Source organism: Entelurus aequoreus, linkage group LG20 (assembly GCF_033978785.1).
Source record: "Entelurus aequoreus isolate RoL-2023_Sb linkage group LG20, RoL_Eaeq_v1.1, whole genome shotgun sequence".
NCBI classification, from domain to species: Eukaryota; Metazoa; Chordata; class Actinopteri; order Syngnathiformes; family Syngnathidae; genus Entelurus; species Entelurus aequoreus.
The window spans coordinates 39,305,385-39,326,667 of NC_084750.1; the positions used below are offsets into that span (position 1 = coordinate 39,305,385).

General features: G+C 38.6%; 1 protein-coding gene across 3 annotated transcripts in view; it reads right to left on the reverse strand.

Moving 5' to 3' along the window:
- LOC133636266 (phosphatidylinositol 4-phosphate 5-kinase type-1 alpha-like) overlaps positions 1 to 21,283 on the reverse strand; it is a 110,769-nt gene that overhangs the window by 65,861 nt on the left and 23,625 nt on the right. For all 3 annotated transcript variants that reach the window (XR_009822202.1, XM_062030105.1, XM_062030106.1), the window contains exon 2: positions 14,770 to 14,804. Coding sequence is in view for 1 of the 3 variants with exons in the window: in XM_062030105.1 (XP_061886089.1) it covers positions 14,770 to 14,804 (35 nt within the window). In the remaining 2 variants the exon portion in view is untranslated. The remainder of the gene's footprint in view (positions 1 to 14,769; positions 14,805 to 21,283) is intronic.

Genomic DNA, 21,283 nt, shown 5'->3' on the forward strand with positions numbered 1-21,283 from the left:
TGGGACAAAACAAACAACATGTTTACTTGACCCAATTCCTGGTAAACTTATCAAGGAGCTTTTTGTATTATTAGGTCCATCAGTGTTAAATATTATAAACTTATCACTTTCCTCTGGCACTGTTCCCCTAGCATTCAAAAAAGCGGTTATTCATCCTCTACTCAAAAGACCTAACCTCGATCCTGATCTCTTGGTAAACTACCGGCCGGTGTCCCACCTTCCGTTTATCTCGAAAATCCTCGAAAAAATTGTCGCACAGCAGCTAAATGAACACTTAGCGTCTAACAATCTCTGTGAACCTTTTCAATCCGGTTTCAGGGCAAATCACTCTACGGAGACAGCCCTCGCAAAAATGACTAATGATCTATTGCTAACGATGGATTCTGATGCGTCATCTATGTTGCTGCTTCTTGATCTTAGTGCCGCTTTCGATACTGTTGATCATAATATTTTATTAGAGCGTATCAAAACACGTATTGGGATGTCAGACTTAGCCTTGTCTTGGTTTAACTCTTATCTTACTGACAGGATGCAGTGTGTCTCCCATAACAATGTGACCTCGGACTATGTTAAGGTAACGTGCGGAGTTCCCCAGGGTTCGGTTCTTGGCCCTGCACTCTTTAGTATTTACATGCTGCCGCTAGGTGACATCATACGCAAATACGGTGTTAACTTTCACTGTTATGCTGATGACACTCAACTCTACATGCCCCTAAAGCTGACCAACACGCCGGATTGTAGTCAGCTGGAGGCGTGTCTTAATGAAATTAAACAATGGATGTCCGCTAACTTTTTGCAACTCAACGCTAAGAAAACGGAAATGCTGATTATCGGTCCTGCTCAACACCGACATCTATTTAATAATACCACATTTGACAACCAAACAATTAAACAAGGCGACTCGGTAAAGAATCTGGGTATTATCTTCGACCCAACTCTCTCGTTTGAGTCACACATTAAGAGTGTTACTAAAACAGCCTTCTTTCATCTCCGTAATATCGCTAAAATTCATTCCATTTTGTTCACAAGCGATGCTGAGATCATTATCCATGCGTTCGTTACATCTCGTCTCGATTACTGTAACGTTTTATTTTCGGGCCTCCCTATGTCTAGCATTAAAAGATTACAGTTGGTACAAAATGCGGCTGCTAGCCTTTTGACAAACAAGAAAGTTTGATCATATTACGCCTATACTGGCTCACTTGCACTGGCTTCCTGTGCACCTAAGATGCGACTTTAAGGTTTTACTACTTACGTATAAAATACTACACGGTCAAGCTCCTGCCTATCTTGCCGATTGTATTGTACCATATGTCCCGGCAAGAAATCTGCGTTCAAAGAACTCCGGCTTATTAGTGATTCCCAGAGCCCAAAAAAAGTCTGCGGGCTATAGAGCGTTTTCTATTCGGGCTCCAATACTATGGAATGCCCTCCCGGTAAAAGTTAGAGATGCTACCTCAGTAGAAGCATTTAAGTCTCATCTTAAAACTCATTTGTATACTCTAGCCTTTAAATAGACTCCCTTTTTAGACCAGTTGATCTGCCGTTTCTTTTCTTTTCTTTTCTACTCTGCTCCCAACCCGGGGTGGACCGCTAGCCGGTGCATCGGATGGGGACATCTCTACGCTGCTGACCCGTCTCCGCTCGGGATGGTTCCTGCTGGCCCCACTATGGACTGGACTTTCGCTGATGTGTTGGACTTTCACAATATTATGTCAGACCCACTCGACATCCATTGCTTTCGGTCTCCCCTAGAGGGGGGGGGGGGGGGGGGGGGGGGGTTACCCACATATGCGGTCCTCTCCAAGGTTTCTCATAGTCATTCACATTGACGTCCCACTGGGGTGAGTTTTCCTTGCCCGTATGTGGGCTCTGTACCGAGGATGTCGTTGTGGCTTGTACAGCCCTTTGAGACACTTGTGATTTAGGGCTATATAAATAAACATCGATTGATTGATTGATGTAAGCAGGGGATCATGTGTACATTCCTGCAACTTCCTGTTTGTAAAAAATATATTTTTATTAGTATTTTTTTAATATACTAACAGCATTTTATGATTAATATTTATAAATTAAGATTCCTAATAAATGACACTAAAATAAGCACACATTTGATTTTTAAATCATAGTGTAATGACCTGGAATGACACTTTAAGTGTGGTGTTGGAGTTGTCCGACTTTTTGTGTGGCTGTAAACGCATCACTGGCTAAGTGCCATATGTGTATGTGTTGGCGCAAGTAAGAAAGAGCGAGCGGCTGCTGTTGATATAGCAAAGTTGCTTTTGGTCTGGTTTGTACTGCAGAAAAAGACCACTTTTGCTAGATATCATTTTTTTTACTAATGTTTTTGTGATGTGTTTATGGCCGACAATAAAGAGTTATGCTCAGTAAAGTGATCGATGGAATTCATGTCCTCAAAGCGTCTTGACAGACGTTACAATATTTGAACAATGATGACGAAAACTGTTTTCTCTGTCGTGTCCGTGTGTCGAAAATTGCTATGCGCTTATTTTTTTATTTGATTTTGTGCGTGGCATAGATTTTCCGTGCGCAGAGGACGCTTGAGCAGTGCCCAATTGCACAGGCGCGCACCTAAGAGGGAACATTGGTTATGTGGTAGTTTTACATATTTGTGTTACTACTTTATCCCAACTATATTATAGGAATATGTGTTAATAGAAAATAAGAATAATAACTAACTGTAAAGACTTGAAATTATTCCTACAAAGTATATGATATACAAATAATCAAACGTCAATAAATTGAAATAGACTATATCATATAGTGTATGTATTTTTTAAGTTATGTACACACATTTACATGTACTAATGTGTGTACTTGTACATGGTTTATTGGGACAGATCCATTGAGAGGTTGAGCTGAAATTTGTTGTATAGGTATTAATTATACACTATAGACAATTACCAAAATGCTTTGTCACATGAATGGTTATTAAAGTAATTACTTTGAAAAAATATATGTATAATATGATATCAATATAAAACGCAAAGCCGTTTGGCGAATGAAGATAACGTCAAATAAACAAGCTTTGTTCTTCAACAACCATGTCCTTCAGTGCAAGAGTTTGGCCAACAGAAATAAAGGAGTGATACCTCTCACATCTAATACACACTCTTTGTGCCTCACCGACAACTCAGCCTACGTTTAATTCGATGAGATGACAAAACATTTGAGCTAGTATTGATGTTATTTGAAGACTGATAAAGTTAGCAGTTAAATTAAAGGACGAATGAGCATTCCATTAAACAAACTAAAGACTTTATAAACAAGTTGTGCAACGTTCCCAACACATCACTTGCTGCATGCTAACTCTCAGTCCCAGCAGCTGACGGAAGGATGCTAGTTGCATGTTCAAAATGAAACTGCAACATCAAATATTTTTCTCCTCAAACAGTATTGCGCTCTTAAACACACCGAGACTCCGCGGAAGTAGAAGCGGTTGAAATGAAGTGGAACAAAGCGATCGGCTCCGTTTACTCGGAGGCAACGTTTTCAGAGCAAAGTCCGAGAAGTGGCTGCCATGTTTTCTCGAGCCTAAAGGCGCTAGTGTGCATGCGTAGTCGCAGCGGCGCTCCATTTTTTAGGAAGTAAGCAGTGTTGCTTAAAATGCATTAATAAATGACGGTTTTTCAGTAATTAAAAATATAAACGGTATTACTAACCACGGTTTATCATTATACCTAGTCCATTAACAAGTAAAAAGTCAAGGGCGGTCAAGGTATGTTCTTGCCGTTGATGCTGGGCAGTCGCTGCACTTGAGGCGGTTGCCGTGGTTAAATTTGAGCCCTTGTACAGGATAGATATTTGGAATGTAACAACATTTTGCAACACAAAATTTAAAAGAATAAAATTGGATTTAAAAAAAACATTTCAAGAAGTTAAGTGGCGCAATAAGATTTTACTCTCTCGCTTGCTGGAGAAGCTGTCATGTTGCAGTTTTTACAAAATGGAGAACGACGTGGAGAATGAATGCTCTGTCAGCTCAAAAGTTTATCGAATGACAACCACTTTACTACAGTTTGACACAGGCAATGTCACAGAAGTCCAAATGTTTTCTGCAGAGGGCTGCGATACAGAAGAATTGAAGAATGCGGCGACCACATTGATACATTTTGCCCAGAAAAAATGCTAAAAAAACAAAAACAAATGTAGGTTAATATATGCTAAGCTATCCATACAAAAGAGCAACATCCGAGCTTTGTGTTATAGGACACAAAAAAAATACTAATATCTAAATAGTACCAGTAATTTTAGATACTAGCTGTCTCCCTGCTTTTTGTTATGCTTAAATTTCCATGTGAAATCTCAGTTATAAGCCCCATTTGGTGCTGATAGCATTGTATTTTTCCATAGCCAGAGATCGATACATTCCTGCTTGCCAATGACCGGAAATGAGAATGTGAGTGCAAAGAAGAAGAAAGGGACAAACAAAACAGAGAAACAAACCATTAAAAATATGTCCTATGGGTTAGCAGTCATACCGGCAAGTCACAAGAAGCCGCAGCCAGCCACCACAGCATGCAGCCACAAACATCCAAATGGTGACAGTTATCCATTCAAATATGTAGAAGCTGCCGATGCTGAGTTACATCTGTCTCAATTTGATCTGTCTAATCCTGACTCAACTGACTGGATGGTTGAGCACTACATTTGGTATACAAACACAGCTTGCTGTTAACTCTGACATCAATGGTGTTAATCCAAAGAACAGAGGGAATTACCAAAACAATAGATGGCAAACAATGTGCAACTACAAAAAGGTTATTTGACACAATTAATTATAATATCAATACGGAGACCAAAATTGTTGAATTTTTGTATAAACAACATATAAATGACATGCATTCAAGTAAAACTTTTAAAAACGTTCCTGGATGACATTCTGATAATAAACTGCATTTGCTTACAAATATTGTGGTCATCTGTTAAACTAATTTTAACTGTGCAAACGATTAATCATGATTAATTCAAATTCCAAAATGTGATACCTCTTTGGATTGTAAATAATCAAATGTAAACAATCAAATGTAGACACTTTTTCTTATCATTTCTGATCTCGCTCTCTGTGTCCAATACTTTCTGTACATATCCTACCAAGTCAGACCTACACTGTTCCAATGTCAATTTCTCTGATGATGCAATTGTTGATGACTGAAGTGTTGATACCAACCAAACTTAACCCCCCCCCCCCCCCGCCCCCCCTCCATATCCCACACCCCAATTGTAAATAATGTAAATAATTCAATGTATATACTCTGATGATTATCTTGTGTGATGACTGTATTATGAAAATAGTATATATCTGTATCATGAATCAATTTAAGTGGACCCCGACTTAAGTTGAAAAACTTATTCGGGTGTTACCATTTAGTGGTCAATTGTATGGAATATGTACTTCACTGTGCAATCTACTAATAAAAGTTTCAATCAATCAATCAATGAATTTTAAAAAATGGCTGCATTTGGATTTGGGGTTTGGTTAGCTAACAGCAGCAGCGTGTCATGTTGGCATGTTTGATGTGAAGTGCGATTTGAGTTGCTTGAGGCAGACGTGGAAGGACGCTTTCTTTCTGGACATAGTATGCATGTTACATAAACACTCTTGCCTTTAATTTGAATGAGCGAAACGCAGTGCCGGTACTTGCAGTTTGAGAAAACGACTTTTGAATTTCCCTGGCTCCAGCAGCTGGGACGGAGCGGTCTTATTGTGTGTCAGTCAGAGTGTGCAGTGCATGAGCAGAACATGATCCGCCCAACCCAGTCAATCATCATTAGGGTTGGGTATCGAGTATCGATTGGAACCGGGACTAACTTTCCGATTCTCCCGGAATCGTTCAAAAGTTTAAATTTCGATTCCTAGTTTCGATACCCAGTCCGCCGACCGAAAAAAAAGAATAAGTCCGCCGACCGGAAGAAGAAGCCGCTAAACACCAACGAAGAAGCGCCCACCGCCGGAAGTGTTAGCATAGCCGAGCCTATGTAGCCGAGCGAGTCAGTCAAGCATTGATAGCGGGCATCGGCGGTTGAAGTGTGGCTTTATTTTACTAAAAAAAAAAAAATATCGGCGAAATGTAACACGTGCGACAGGACTGTTTCGTGCTTAGGAGGGTGCACGTTGAACATGATGAAGCACCTCCGAGTACAAATAAATGCGTGTCCCGTCTTCGACGCGCTGCGCCGACCGTCCTCCTGTGCCTCTTCCTCTGGCTTCGACGCCCAGCCTGGCACCTCGGTGACTGCATTGCAGTCCGAATCCGGTAAGTAAAACAATATATATGCAATAAATAATGTGTTTTGCAACAACGTCGAGACAGCTAACAAATTAGCCCGCATATTTTTTCATACACAATTTACAACCTGCTAGCCAGGCTCCGCGATGTGCTCAGCGTACTCCGTTCACCGTAGCGGCAATGGGGAAGATGTCGGTGCCACAGACGGAAGAGTGCCACAGAAAGGTCACTGCACACATAGTCAAAAGACTGAATCCCTTTTCAGAGGTGGAATCTCCAACATTTAGGTTAGTTAAGCAATAACGTTAGAGCTAAGCTAATTGATACTGGGCTAAACAGTAACAGCAACATTACATGTTTGTTTATGTTTGCAGGGATATGGTGAAACCTCTCAACCCAAAATACATACCACCTTCCAGGGACTACCTGTCAAACACATTGAAAGTCGGAAGAAGAATCGGAACCGTGAATCATCAGGAATCGGAATCGAAACAAAGAATCGGAATCGGAATTGTTCGAATTCAAACGATACCCAACCCTAATCATCATCATTATCGCACTTACAACGGCGTCATGATCGTCATCATTCCTACCTCTTCTCTCTGCATGCAGCTGATGTGTGGCCTAAACCTGACACTTTGCGCTTCATTCAACCAAAATGTAGTAACAGCCACCTTACATTCTTAGTAGGGCTGTGAATCTTTGGGTGTCCCACGATTTGATTCAAAATCGATTCTTGGGGTCACGATTCGATTCAAAATCGATTTTTTTTTCAATTCAACACGATTCTCGATTCAAAAACGATTTTTTATTTATTTTATTTTTTTATTTTTTATGAAAACAATACACAACAATACCATAATAATGCAATACAATTTCAAAACCAAACCCGACCCAGCAACATTCAGAATAGCAATAAACAGAGCAATTGAGAGCAATTGAGGACACACAAACATGACACGAAACAATCCAAAAGTAGTGAGACAAAAATGAATATTATCAACAACAGTATCAATATTAGTAACAATTTCAACATAGCAGTGATTAAAAATCCCTCATTGATATTATCATTACAAACATTAATAAAAAAAATTAAATTAAAAAAAAGAACAATGTCACAGTGGCTTACACTTGCATCACATCTCATAAACTTGACAACACATTGTGTCCAATATTTTCCACAATGATATAATAAGTCATATTTTAGGTTCATTTAATAGTTAAAACATATTTAAATAATGGATCTCATATTCCAATATATGACTCACTATTATCTAAACTAAATGCAGTTTTTTCTACTGATATCATCTCCACAGCTTGTGTGTACCAGTCAGTATGAGTTCGACTATCAACATCTATCCATTTTTTTAATATGAACCTTTTTGTTATTATGCATATTGAAAGAAATGCATTTTTACGCTTTGATGACACGTTACTAAATTGATGTAGATCCCCAAGAATACGAGTTTGCAGTGTCATTGGGATATTTATATTAAGGACTGTGATTGCTCCTTTTGCTGTTTTCAACCATAACTCTTTTATTCTCTGACATTCCCACAATAAATGAACAAGAGTTGCCTCGGTTGCCCGACACTTCATACATAACTTGCTATCTACTACACCAATTTTAAACAGCTGAGAAGATGAAAAATACAATCTACCGGTATTCAATATCTTAAATTGAGTCAGCTTATCTTTAATGCTTCTAAAGGGCTTAATGGCATTTTTCCAAATATCATTCCATGATATGTCTCTTTCATCTAAAATGTTTAAGTCCATCATCCATTTCCCAACACATGCATCATTTGCATTTCTAGTGTGGTGTTCATTTATTATTCCATAAAATAGTTTAATTAATTTCTTAAATGTATCTTGATTAAAAAGTGCATCTTCCGGTTAATGGCTATTTAAAGACATACTTTCAGAGGATATGCATTTATTTACAGCGTGTTTTAAAGAGATAAATTTAAAAAAAATGATTTCTGGGTACATTGTATTGATCAACTAAATCATTGAACGGTTTAAAAGAGTTTTTTAAATAATATGATGAGGTTTAGTAATACCTCTGTCTTTCCATGTTGTCCATTTAACCACATTTTCATTAATTATGATATTAGGATTGTACCAAAGCGGTTGATTGACAGATGTCATTGACTTGATTCCTAGTATTTTCTGACACAGTTTTAGAATGTTAAAGGTGGCTTCTATTGGGCTCTGACTCAATTCATTAGGAATTTTTTTAATATGGGGACGGCGTGGCGAATTTGGTAGAGTGGCCGTGCCAGCAATCGGAGGGTTGCTGGTTACTGGGGTTCAATCCCCACCTTCTACCATCCTAGTCACATCCGTTGTGTCCTTGGGCAAGACACTTCACCCTTGCTCCTGATGGCTGCTGGTTAGCGCCTTGCATGGCAGCTCCCGCCATCAGTGTGTGAATGTGTGTGTGAATGGGTGAATGTGGAAATACTGTCAAAGCGCTTTGAGTACCTTGAAGGTAGAAAAGCGCTATACAAGTATAACCCATTTATCATTTATAATATATTATAAACTCCCCACATCAATGTCCAAATTCATTAACATATTTGTTTCTATGTTGATCCAGTCCTTATCTGCAGAAGAATGGAATAAGTGGCTTGCTTGTTCACAACCGAAGGAGATGTAATAATGTAAGAAGTTTGGTAATTGTAGTCCTCCTTTATCTTGTGTACAAGACAACCTTAAATATGAACAACTGGCCTTCTTTCCACACCATATAAAATGTGATATCATTGTATGTATTTTCTTAAACCAACTTTTATTAATTAGGACAGGCATCATTTTCAGTATATAATTATCTGCTGGCAGTATACTCATTTTTACTATGTTCACCCGACCCCAAAGTGATATTTGGAGACGTGACCAGCATTCCATTTTGGATTCTATCTTATTTTTTAAATGTTTAAGATTTAGATCTCTGCTTGTATAAAGGTTTGGTGTAATGTGTAGTCCTAGATATATGATTTCTGCCTCTTTCCATTTAATTTTGGAGTTCTGAACTTGTGATTTCTTGCAGTGTTTAAGTGGTAATATTTCACATTTGTCCCAATGGACTTTATACCCTGATAAACAGCCATATTCAGTGATGACATTATTGATATAGTGAAGAGAGGAGTTAACATGTGACAGGTAGAGAATTATGTCGTCACAATACATCGATAGCTTATTACACTGAGAGCCAATTGTTATACCATGAATATTATTTTCACTTCTTATTTTTGCAGCTAAGGGTTCAATAACCAAATTAAATAATAATCCAGATGCAGGACATCCCTGTTTTACTCCTCTTTTTAACGAAAAAGGTTCTGAAATATGATTATTAGTTTTGACTGATGCCATGGGCTTTGTATAAAGCATCTTAAAGGCCTACTGAAATGAATTTTTTTTATTTAAACGGGGATAGCAGATCTATTCTATGTGTCATACTTGATCATTTCGCGATATTGCCATATTTTTGCTGAAAGGATTTAGTATAGAACAACGACGATAAAGATTGCAACTTTTGGTATCTGATAAAAAAAAGGCTTGCACCTACCGGAAGTAGCGTGACGTAGTCAGTTGAACATATACGCAAAGTTCCCTATTGTTTACAATGATGGCCGCATGAAGTGAGAGAGATTCGGACCGAGAAAGCGACAATTTCCCCATTAATTTGAGCGAGGATGAAAGATTTGTGGATGAGTAAAGTGCAAGTGAAGGACTAGTGGGGAGTTGAAGCTATTCAGATAGGGAAGATGCTGTGAGAGCCGAGGGTGACCTGATATTCAGCTGGGAATGACTACAACAGTAAATAAACACAAGACATATATATACTCTATTAGCCACAACACAACCAGGCTTATATTTAATATGCCACAAATTAATCCTGCATAAAAACACCTGCGTGTTTGTTATGCTAGCTCCTAGCTCCTCTGCTAGCTCCTAGCTCCATAGAACACGCCAATACAATTCAAACACCTGATCAACACACACAATCACTCAGCCCAAAAGACAGTTTACCTAACCCAAGGTTCATAAAGCTTATATATTTTTAAAAAGTTACGTACGTGACGCGCACATACGGTCAAGTTATCGAATGTTTAGCAGCCAAGGCTGCATACTCACGGTACCTGATATTCAGCTGGGAATGACTACAACAGTAAATAAACACAAGACATATATATACTCTATTAGCCACAACACAACCAGGCTTATATTTAATATGCCACAAATTAATCCTGCATAATAACACCTGCGTGTTTGTTATGCTAGCTCCTAGCTCCTCTGCTAGCTCCTAGCTCCATAGAACACGCCAATACAATTCAAACACCTGATCAACACACACAATCACTCAGCCCAAAAGACCGTTCACCTAACCCAAGGTTCATAAAGCTTATATATTTTTAAAAAGTTACGTACGTGACGCGCACTTACGGTACGGTACGTGTTATGCTAGCTCCTAGCTCCTCTGCTAGCTCCTAGCTCCATAGAACACGCCAATACAATTCAAACACATGATCAACACACACAATCACTCAGCCCAAAAGACCGTTCACCTAACCCAAGGTTCATAAAGCTTATATATTTTAAAAAAGTTACGTACATACGCAAAAAAAAGCCAAAGCTGCATACTCACAGTAGCACGTCTGCGTCTTTGTCATCCAAATCAAAGTAATCCTGGTAAGAGTCTGTGTTGTCCCAGTTCTCTACAGGCGTCTGTGTATCCAAATCAAAAGTCCTCCTGGTTAGAGTCTCTGTTATCCGAGTTCTTCCATCTTGACTGCATCTTTCGGGAATGTAAACAAAGAAGCGCCGGCTGTGTACTGTTGTGGCTGACTACGTTCGAAAAATACGTCCATTTCGCACCGACAACTTTCTTCTTTGCTTGCTTGGCTTCCTTCTCCATAATGCAATGAACATGATTGAAACAGATTCACGAACACAGATGTCCAGAATACTGTGGAATTATGAAATGAAAACAGAGCTTTTTCCTATCGGCTTCAATGTGGAAGGCATACCCGTGTTCGCCGGGCTACGTCACGCGCATACGTCATCCGCAGAGGCGTTTCGAACCGGAAGTTTAGCGGCAAATTTAAAATGTCACTTTATAAGTTAACCCGGCCGTATTGGCATGTGTTATAATGTTAAGATTTCATCATTGATATATAAACTATCAGACTGCGTGGTCGGTAGTAGTGGGTTTCAGTAGGCCTTTAATCCATTGTATAAAATAATCTCCAAATCCAAATTTGCGTAATGTGCAAAACATAAATGACCAGTTTATGCGGTCGAATGCCTTCTCCGCATCAACAGTATATACTGCTGTGGGATAAGGGAGACTTCTGGCATAGTAAATAACAAACAATTTCCTTGTATTGTCTGAAGTTTGTCGACCTTCCATGAAGCCAGTTTGTATCATGAATCAATTTAAGTGGACACCGACTTAAACAAGTTGAAAAACTTATTCGGGTGTTACCATTTAGTGGTCAATTGTACGGAATATGTACTTCACTGTGCAACCTACTAATAAAAGTCTCAATCAATGGTCAGTATGAATTAATTTTCCTATCACATTTGATAATCGTGTGGCTAAGATTTTTGCCAAGATTCAAAAGGATTCTCTATTCATTCAATACATAGGATTTCAGCAGGATCTACCCCAGTCTGCTGACATGCAAGCAGAGTAGTAGATTTTTGTAAAAAGCTTTTATAATTGTAAAGGACAATGTTTTATCAACTGATTGCAATAATGTAAATTTGTTTTAACTATTAAATGAACCAAAAATATGACTTATTTTATCTTTGTGAAAATATTGGACACAGTGTGTTGTCAAGCTTATGAGATGTGATGCAAGTGTAAGCCACTGTGACACTATTGTTCTTTTTTATTTTATTTATAAATGTCTAATGATAATGTCAATGAAGGATTTTTAATCACTGCTATGTTGAAATTGTAACTAATATTGATACTGTTGTTGATAATATTCATTTTTGTTACACTACTTTTGGTTTGTTCTGTGTCGTGTTTGTGTCTCCTCTCAATTGCTCCGTTTATTGCAGTTCTGAGTGTTGCTCGGTCGGGTTTGCTTTTGGAATTGGATTGCATTGTTATGGTATTGCTGTGTATTTTTTTGTTGGATTGATTAATTAAAAAAATATATATATATATATAAATATATATATATATTTTTAAATCCATCCATTTTCTACCGCTTATTCCCATCGATTTTTTAAAAATGAGAATCGATTCTGAATCGCACAACGTGAGAATCGCGATTCGAATTTGAATCGATTTTTTCCCACACCCCTAATTCTTAGTATTGGCAAAGGCGTTTCAACGATGGGAACAGTAATTAGTTAGATCACTTGTTACTGAAAAAAACAACGCCGTTAATATCAACACTGCTCAGCAAAGAGTCAAATAATATTTTCTTCAACTCTTAATATTTTTATAAGTTATTTTATTATGCTTCTATTGATAATAATTTACCACTAAACACGTGATTTGAAAAAAACATTTAAACGTTGCTAATTATACACAAAAACAAATAGCTCACCTCTCGTTTCTTTTTGTCAAAGTAGTTTTCATTGTGATTAAAGTGCAATGACTATAAAGCTGTAAACAGACAGACACAGACAGACAGAGACAGACAGAGACAGACAGACAGACAGTACTTTATTGATGTAATTTATACTGTTTAAAGTTAAGCAGGACAGATGTCTGTTAAAGAAAGATCACATTTTTTCTTTTTCTTTTACCGTCATCATGCTTCGGTTGATGAATAAATGAAGAACTACACGAAGAAGCTACGACTGTTGTTCCTTGTGAAAATTTTGAAGGTATGTAATAATGGATTAGATTTATATAGCGCTTTTCTAGACACTCAAAGCGCTTCACAGAGAAGTGAGAGCCCATCATTCATTCACACCTGGTGGAGTTAAGCTACTTTCATAGCCACAGCTGCCCTGGGGTAGACTGATGGAAGCGTATGCTGCCAGTTTGCACCTACGGCCCCTCCGACCACCACCTATCATTCATCATTCATTCACCAGTGTGAGCGGCACTGGGGGCAAGGGTGAAGTGTCCTGCCCAAGGACACAACGGAAGCGATTAGGATGTCAAGAGGCAGGGAGCGAACCTGCAACCCTCAGGTTTCTGGCACGACCGCTCTACCCACTACGCCATGCCGCCCCGATAACGGTAATATTTTCATATTTGCAGGCTTTAAAGTTTTAGTATTTAAGTATTTTAGCCTAACATTAGCATGCGTTGCTAGATGGCTAACATTACAAACTAACATGTAATATATTATATAACTTGTGCAGAAATTGTGCATTTTTCTCTGGCCCTAAATGAGCAAGTCAGCATCTGAAATCCCTCACTTTGAAGGGCTAGATTCATACCCCTTACTTTGCGTTATGCCCACTACTCCTGCATGCAAAGAGTCATTGGGACACTACTACCTTCACGGGAATGCGCAAAATGTAGGGATAGGGCTAACAAGTAGGGTGGGGGTTGGGGGGATTGGGCTTTCGTGTTGCCAATCAAGCTATCCCTAGGTGCATGTCTTTTGAGGTGGGAGGGACCCACGCAGTCACTGGGAGAACATGCAAACTCCACACAGAAAGACCCAGAGCCCGAGAAACAAACGTAGGACCTTCTTAATTGTGACAGATGTTGATATTTATTCTAAAAGTATTTTTTTCCCACCCCCCGTAGAGCAGTGTTTTTCAACCACTGTGCCGCGGCACACTAGTGTGCCGTGAGAGATTATGCAGTTTCACCTATTTGGGTTAAAAATATTTTTTGCAAACCAGTAATTATAATCTGCAAATAATGTGCCGTTGTTGAGTGTCTGTGCGGTCTCGAGCTCGGCAGAGTAACCCATGTTATACCATACCATATCAGTAGGTGGAAGCCGGTAGGTAATTGCTTTGTAGATGTCGGGAACACGTCGTGTGAGACGACAACGGTTTGTCGTGATCACAATATAAGTTAAAGTACCAATGATTGTCACACACACACACTAGGTGTGGCGAATGCAGGCGACAGCGGGAGGCAATTATTTTGCACAAAAAAATATATTGATCATTTAGGTTTAAGAAATAACGAGAATAACGAGTGTGATTGGTAAATTAGTTTGAATTACCGGTAGTTTTTATTCTTACTTTGTGAAACAAAACACTCCTACACATTGCTTCTAATGTTTGAAGTTAGATTGTTTTTCGTCAACAAAAATGTGTCATACGGATCTTTATTGGGTAATGTTTTAATTTTTTTTATAATCATATTGAAAGTATTTCGTATCATTCGTTATTTGTTATTTCGTTAAACCCCCATTCAATGTGTGACATCAGATCTAGAGTTGGAAAAAAAAGACAAATACTGAAGTTTATTTTGGGAGAGTTACAAAAAACAAATGGCACCTACTAGATGGAATGATATATAAACTCATATATAAAATGGATGTATAGTTCCTTGAGACAATTATTCAACTCTTACCTCTGAAGAGCCCCCCTTGAAGACGCCACTGGTCCCTATAAGACAAGGTAAAATGTATTTAAAACATGAGCAACACAGGTTTTGCTTTAGGTTTGGAAAAACTGCTTAATGATCTGCTGGTTAATGAGCTATGCTATTTCCAGCATGGGCTGCTAATGACAATGAGGTCAATGATGAGCCTTCATGGCATTTACTAACTACTGCTTCTTCATACCAGCAGCTCGGCACAAATTGGAACTACTTTACCCTCCAGTTGCCTGCTCTAGATTCACAAAGTCCCTGAGGAAGTTTCTACAATTACCACATCCCTTAGAAAATGTATTTCCTACTTCTGACTTCAGACACTATGAGCAGTCAGCTAGTAAAGACATGGATACATTGGCTAGGTTTTTAATGATTGTACTTTCTTCCTTTGCTTTTGACATTTTATGAAGAATGGTGCGATGCCGTGGAAGGCAAGTGTGACCCCAGGAACCATGCTTGATCAGTATCATGCAGTATCATGCTTCAAACCCCGCTTTGAAAAGCTGTGCAAAACGTGCTAATTGTAGCAATAATCCTGATTTCCTCATTTTGATTTAAAAAAAAAAAAAAAAATCAGTACAAATGGTTTTTCATTTTGTTTTGTAGGTTGAAGTATCAATCTTTGTTTTGTAGGTTAAAATGTTTCATATTATTTATGCTCATGGGTTAATGTTGATCAATTTAGATTTATTATTTGAGTAAATGTTTTTTTTCAGTATCAAAAGGTTTATGTCAACTAAAAATGTTTAGTTTAAATAAAGATTTTTTTTTTTTAATTTCAGGCAAATTGATGCACTTTATATATTTTCTGATACAGACTGAACAAAACAATGTTAATAAAGTTATTCTCTGTTATATTTCATTTTGTCTTTTTTTGTTTCTTTAATGTTAATAAGATACAATGTTATGCAGAGGTGTACTTATAACAATTTTACAGACAAATGATGGTACGGTATTTTATAGTCATGGCGGAGTGAGGTGGCGCAAAGTGTTTTCTTTTTACGGCGGGGGCATAGCAGAAAAATAATTGAGAAGCACTGCTGTAGAGTATCACGCCCTTGACAATTACTACCATTCGCAGATAAAAAAAAACTTGACTCTAAAGTCAGAACAAAAGTTAAAACTGTTTTTGTGCATGAGCTCACAAGGGAACACTTTAGGAGAGGCGCCGCAGCATGATAAAGTAAACAAATTTTTCAAACCTTTTAAGTTAGTCACCTACAGAATTTTATGTTAAAGTGGGGCTGTCAAAAATAACGAGTTAACTCATGTGATTATGACAAAAAATTACCGCATTAATCATGTATATGCACAGATTATTCAAGCAATTTATTTTGACTGTACTGGTTTTTGACCTCAACTAGGGCTGGCGATATATTGAATATACAGTACTCGATATATCGCGGGTTTGTCCTCTGTGCGATATAGAAAATGGCTATATCGTGATATTCGAGTATACGTTCTCACGCAGTTGCTTTTAGCTGCATTACACTACAGGCGTTTCTCACTCTATCTGTCTCTCCTTCTCACAGAGACGTAAAACAAGCGCACCTTCTTACATACGTGACATATTGTCGCGCGTGCAACGTCTCACGGAGCAGAGAGGTAGCGGCATGGATAAAGTTAGCTGTAGTGCTAGCGGAGTGGTGCGAGTGGTAATACAAGAGAGAGAAGATGAGAATCTGGTAACAAATGAAGGAAGAATTAATTCCCAACAAAAACAGCACGGGGTCCATCGTCTGGGGGTTGTTTGGCTTCAAGCGGCAATATGTCGATTAGACAACCGTAATATGTCAAGTATGCGGCAAAAGCGTTGCTACAAAAAGTAGCACCACTGCTAATGTGTAGCGTCATTTGAAAAGTCACCTGCTAAAGCGTGATAAGTGCTTGAAACTCTGCATGTCAACATCTCCGTTTGGTGCCACACCCAACAAAATGCCAAAGCAACCATTTCCACATCAACACCGTATGAAAAGAATTGTCAACAACAGAAGGCGATAACATCCACAGGAACCTACTATATAGCGAAGGACGTACACTATTTGATTTCCTATTATGCAGCTAATTTTTATTTGATAGTTATTGAAATATATTGTGTGACATCATGCACAAAAGTGCACTTTTTTTGTTTTAAACTATAGTAGTGGCGTTCTGTACAAAAAGTGCACTTTAATTTAGTGTTGTTTAGATAAGTCATCTTAGTGACATCATGCACAGAAATGCACTAAAAGCTTGTTTTGAAATGTCTCTGACAATCTTGCACTTTCTGTTTTGAAATTTCATGAATGTTTGTGCCACTGCTAAATAACTGTTTAATAAATACAGTTTTGGTAAATTGACTTAGTTGTGATTTCCCTCTATGCATGAAAGTTTAAAATTAGCATATATTAATGCAGTATGAACAATAATGTTTTAATGTAGACTAGGGCTGCAACAACTCATCGATTAAATCGATTATAAAAATAGTTGCCGATTAATTTAGTCATCGATTCGTTGGATCTATGCTATGCGCATGCGCAGAGGCTTTTAAAAAAATTTTTTTTTTTTTTTTTTTTTTTTTAAATAAACCTTTATTTATAAACTGCAACATGTACAAACAGCTGAGAAACGGTGCCAGTATGCTGTTTTTTTCCAATAAAATACTGGAAAGGATAGAAATGTAGTTTGTCTCTTTTATCCGATTATTAATCGATTAATCGAAGTAATAATCGACAGATTAATCGATTATCAAATTTATCGTTAGTTGCAGCCCTAATGTAGACACATAGAATTATCATACTGGTGTGATTATATGCATCAAGTGTTAATTCAGGCTAAGGCAAAATATCGAGATATATATCATGTATCGTGACATGGCCTAAAAATATCGAGATATTAATAAAAGGCCATAGCGCCCAGCCTAACCTCAACCGTTACCTGAAAAACAGCGCGTGGGTTGTGTACAGACAGTGATGGCATCATTGCATACAAGATGAGTGAGCAGTCTCCAACTGAGTTTTGAACACATAAATGATGTGTATTCAAGCAAAACATTTAAAAAAAATGTTAATGTATGCCATTCTGATAATAAAAATGCATGTGTCCAAATATTGGTGTCTTTTTTAAAAATGAATTTAAGTTATGCAAGCATGTAGTAACCTGTGATTAATCATGATGAATCCAAAATTCGAACATGCCATTAATCTGATTTAAAAAAAATTGACACCACTAGTTTAAGACAAAGCAAATACATAGATTTTTTAATTTCTATACTGAGCAGAAAACTCCAGAAAATTACTTTTTAGGGAGTAGGAGAGGCCTTATTAAGGCTAGGTGTTTTTGGCTAAAATCTAAATCACGATTAATTGAACCTTTTCTTAATAACTAAAATAAACAAACACTGATAAAAAACCCACTAATTTGCATGTTTTGCGTTTCTTAGGCTTCACTGATAGTTTTGGTTTTAGTATTTTATCTGTTTTAACGGCTAAGCTAAGTGCTGAGCTCTGTAGAACTTGCACCTGGCTCGCTGACAACAAGCTATCCATCCACTTGGGTAAAACAGAATCCATCCTGTTTGGGTCCCACATCAAACTTAAGAGAGTCAATGACTTCACCATAAAAGTAGGTGACAGTGTCATCACCAGGAAAGATGAGGTCACCTACCTAGGTTCCATTCTAGAGGCTAACCTTTCCTGTGACAAAATGGCAACCAAGGTAATCAAAAAGGTTAACCAACGAACGAGATTTCTCTACAGAATTTCCTCTCTGGTCAACAAAAGCACCTTGAGGATTCTGGCGGGAACTCTCGTTCAACCCTTTTTCGATTATGCATGCACCTCCTGGTACCCTAGCACCTCCAAAACCCTCAAATCTAAACTCCAAACATCTCAGAACAAGCTAGTCAGGTTACTTCTAGACCTCCACCCCAGATCCCACCTCACTCCTACCCACTTCTCTAAAGTGGGCTGGCTCAAGGTGGAGGACAGAGTTAAACAACTTGCACTGAGCCTAGTCTATAAAATCCGCTACACCTCCCTGATACCGAAGTACATGTCAAACTACTTCCTTAACGTAAATGACCGCCATAACCACAACACCAGGGGGTGCTCCACTAACCACGTTAAACCCAGATTCCGAACTAACAAAGGTCTTAACTCATTCTCTTTCTATGCCACATCAATGTGGAATGCGCTCCCAACAGGTATAAAAGAAAGGGCATCTCTATCCTCCTTCAAAACCGCAATAAAAGTTCACCTCCAGGCAGCTACAACCCTAAACTAACACCCTCCCCGGATTGCTAATAATCAAATGTAAACAATCAAATGCAGATACTTTTTCTTTTTCTTATGCCTTCTGATCTCTCTCTCTCTCTCTCTCTCTCTATGTCCACTACTTGATGTCCATATCTCCCCCCCCATGCCCCCCTCCACACCCCTGATTGTAAATAATGTAAATAATTCAATGTGATTATCTTGTGTGATGACTGGATTATGATGATAGTATATATGATAGTATATATCTGTATCATGAATCAATTTAAGTGGACCCCGACTTAAACAAGTTGAAAAACTTATTCGGGTGTTACCATTTAGTGGTCAATTGTACGGAATATGTACTTCACTGTGCAACCTACTAATAAAAGTCTCAATCAATCAATCAATTATTTTAAATATTGTTTTGTACTGCAGCAGTTTAAGATTAATTAAAAAGAAAAGTGCGTAACAAATAAAATATATTATTTATTGGTGACAAATTTAGAGGTTGACAAGTTTCTCAGAACGGATTATGGTCAACCTTCCAGGTGCCGTAGTTGTTTTGACAAAAATTCAGTGAATTCAAAGGAAGTAAATGTTCCGACACAATTGCATTACATAACAACGGTTCCGTTTAAACCTACAGTACTTTCTCGCCCACTCAGAGCACCACTAGCTTGTAACCAGTGGCAACAGCTACTTCAATGCAGCTGCAGCAGTGCTGCAGGTCAACACATATTTAAAGGCTCCTGGAAAGACTGTTCACCTGTAGGAACACTTGAGGCTGCATTCACCTAATCTAGAAAGAGTCGGGTACACCAACCCAAGTGACGTGTTCGTAAGACGAGTCCTCTGCTTGCGGTTAGCATGGTTACACACGGATAAACGACAGGCATCATTCTGCTATTGGTCCCTTTTGTTATGAAAGAGCATGTTTACGGGCCATGCAGTTTTTGTTCACGCATAGAAACACACTCATGCGAGTACCTCGTTGCAATGCTCGTCTCCAGAAATGTGTCCTAATATCTGTAAGGCAGAACACGGTCAAGCTAAAATGATTCAACAACAATATAAAATGGTACCTTGGTTTTAGTATGTCCTACGTTTTGTAGTATTGTGTTTTTGACATACATTTTCCCCAAAAAAATTGTACCGGTTTATATATACCACATCCATTCAACTTGTGGCCCACGGGCCACATGCGGCCCAGCAAAGCTTTTAACTTGGCCTGCCAAACATCATCCAAATGGCTTGATGAAACCATTCACATGAGGGTTGCTCTGTATGCAGTCCTATCGCTTCGCTGATAGATGCTGGGTGCCGCAGGGGGACAACAGCGAGGCATAAGTGTCACAATGAAGCAGCAAGAAGATAACTACTCATTCAAACCAAAAATGGCACTATCATACTTGCCAACCCTCCCAAATTTTCCGGGAGACTCCCGAAATTCAACGCCTCTCCCGATTTTCAGCCAGAGCTGGAGGCCACGCCCCATCCAGCTCCATGCGGACCTGAGTGAGGACAGCCTGTTTTCACGTCCGCTTTCCCACGATATAAACAGCGTGCCTGCCCAATCACTTATGACATCTACGGCTTTTAGAGAGTGCACAACTGCGCACACAACAAGTAGACGAAGCAGAAGAACGAGGAAGATACAGCCATGGCGACGCCGACGATGAGTAAGATGAAGAAATGCGCTTGTAAGTTCCAAAACGAATGGAAACAAGAATTTCAGTTTATCCACGACAGTTCGAAGGGGAAGGGGTATGCTGCCTGTAAATTTTGTAGAACAGACTTCTCCATTGAACACGGTGGCCGAACGGATATACTCACTCATGAACGGTCAGCGAAGCACAAAGCGGCAGCAGCGTAGCACAGCCCAGTATTATGGGCCACCTCGCTAAATGGAGACCCGAGGGTGTAACATATGCCGAGACAAAGATGGCTATGCTGATAACTGGAAGCAACATCCCGTTCTCATTTGCAGATGTCTTCAACAAATCCATGAAGGATATGTTCCCAGATTCAGAAATCGCTCGCCAGTACGCAAATGGCAAAACAAAGGCTACTCAAATAGTGAAAGGTAAGTGTTGTTGGGTTTTTTTAGTAAGTAAGCAGCAAGCACAGTACAGTTAGTAGAACAACTGGTGTTTTCATTACTGTGTATTTATATTTAGTATATAAGGCTGTGCTTCTGGCTGCAAAGCATTGCACTTTCAAGTACAACAATGAGTAGATGAGTGTTGTGTGTGTAT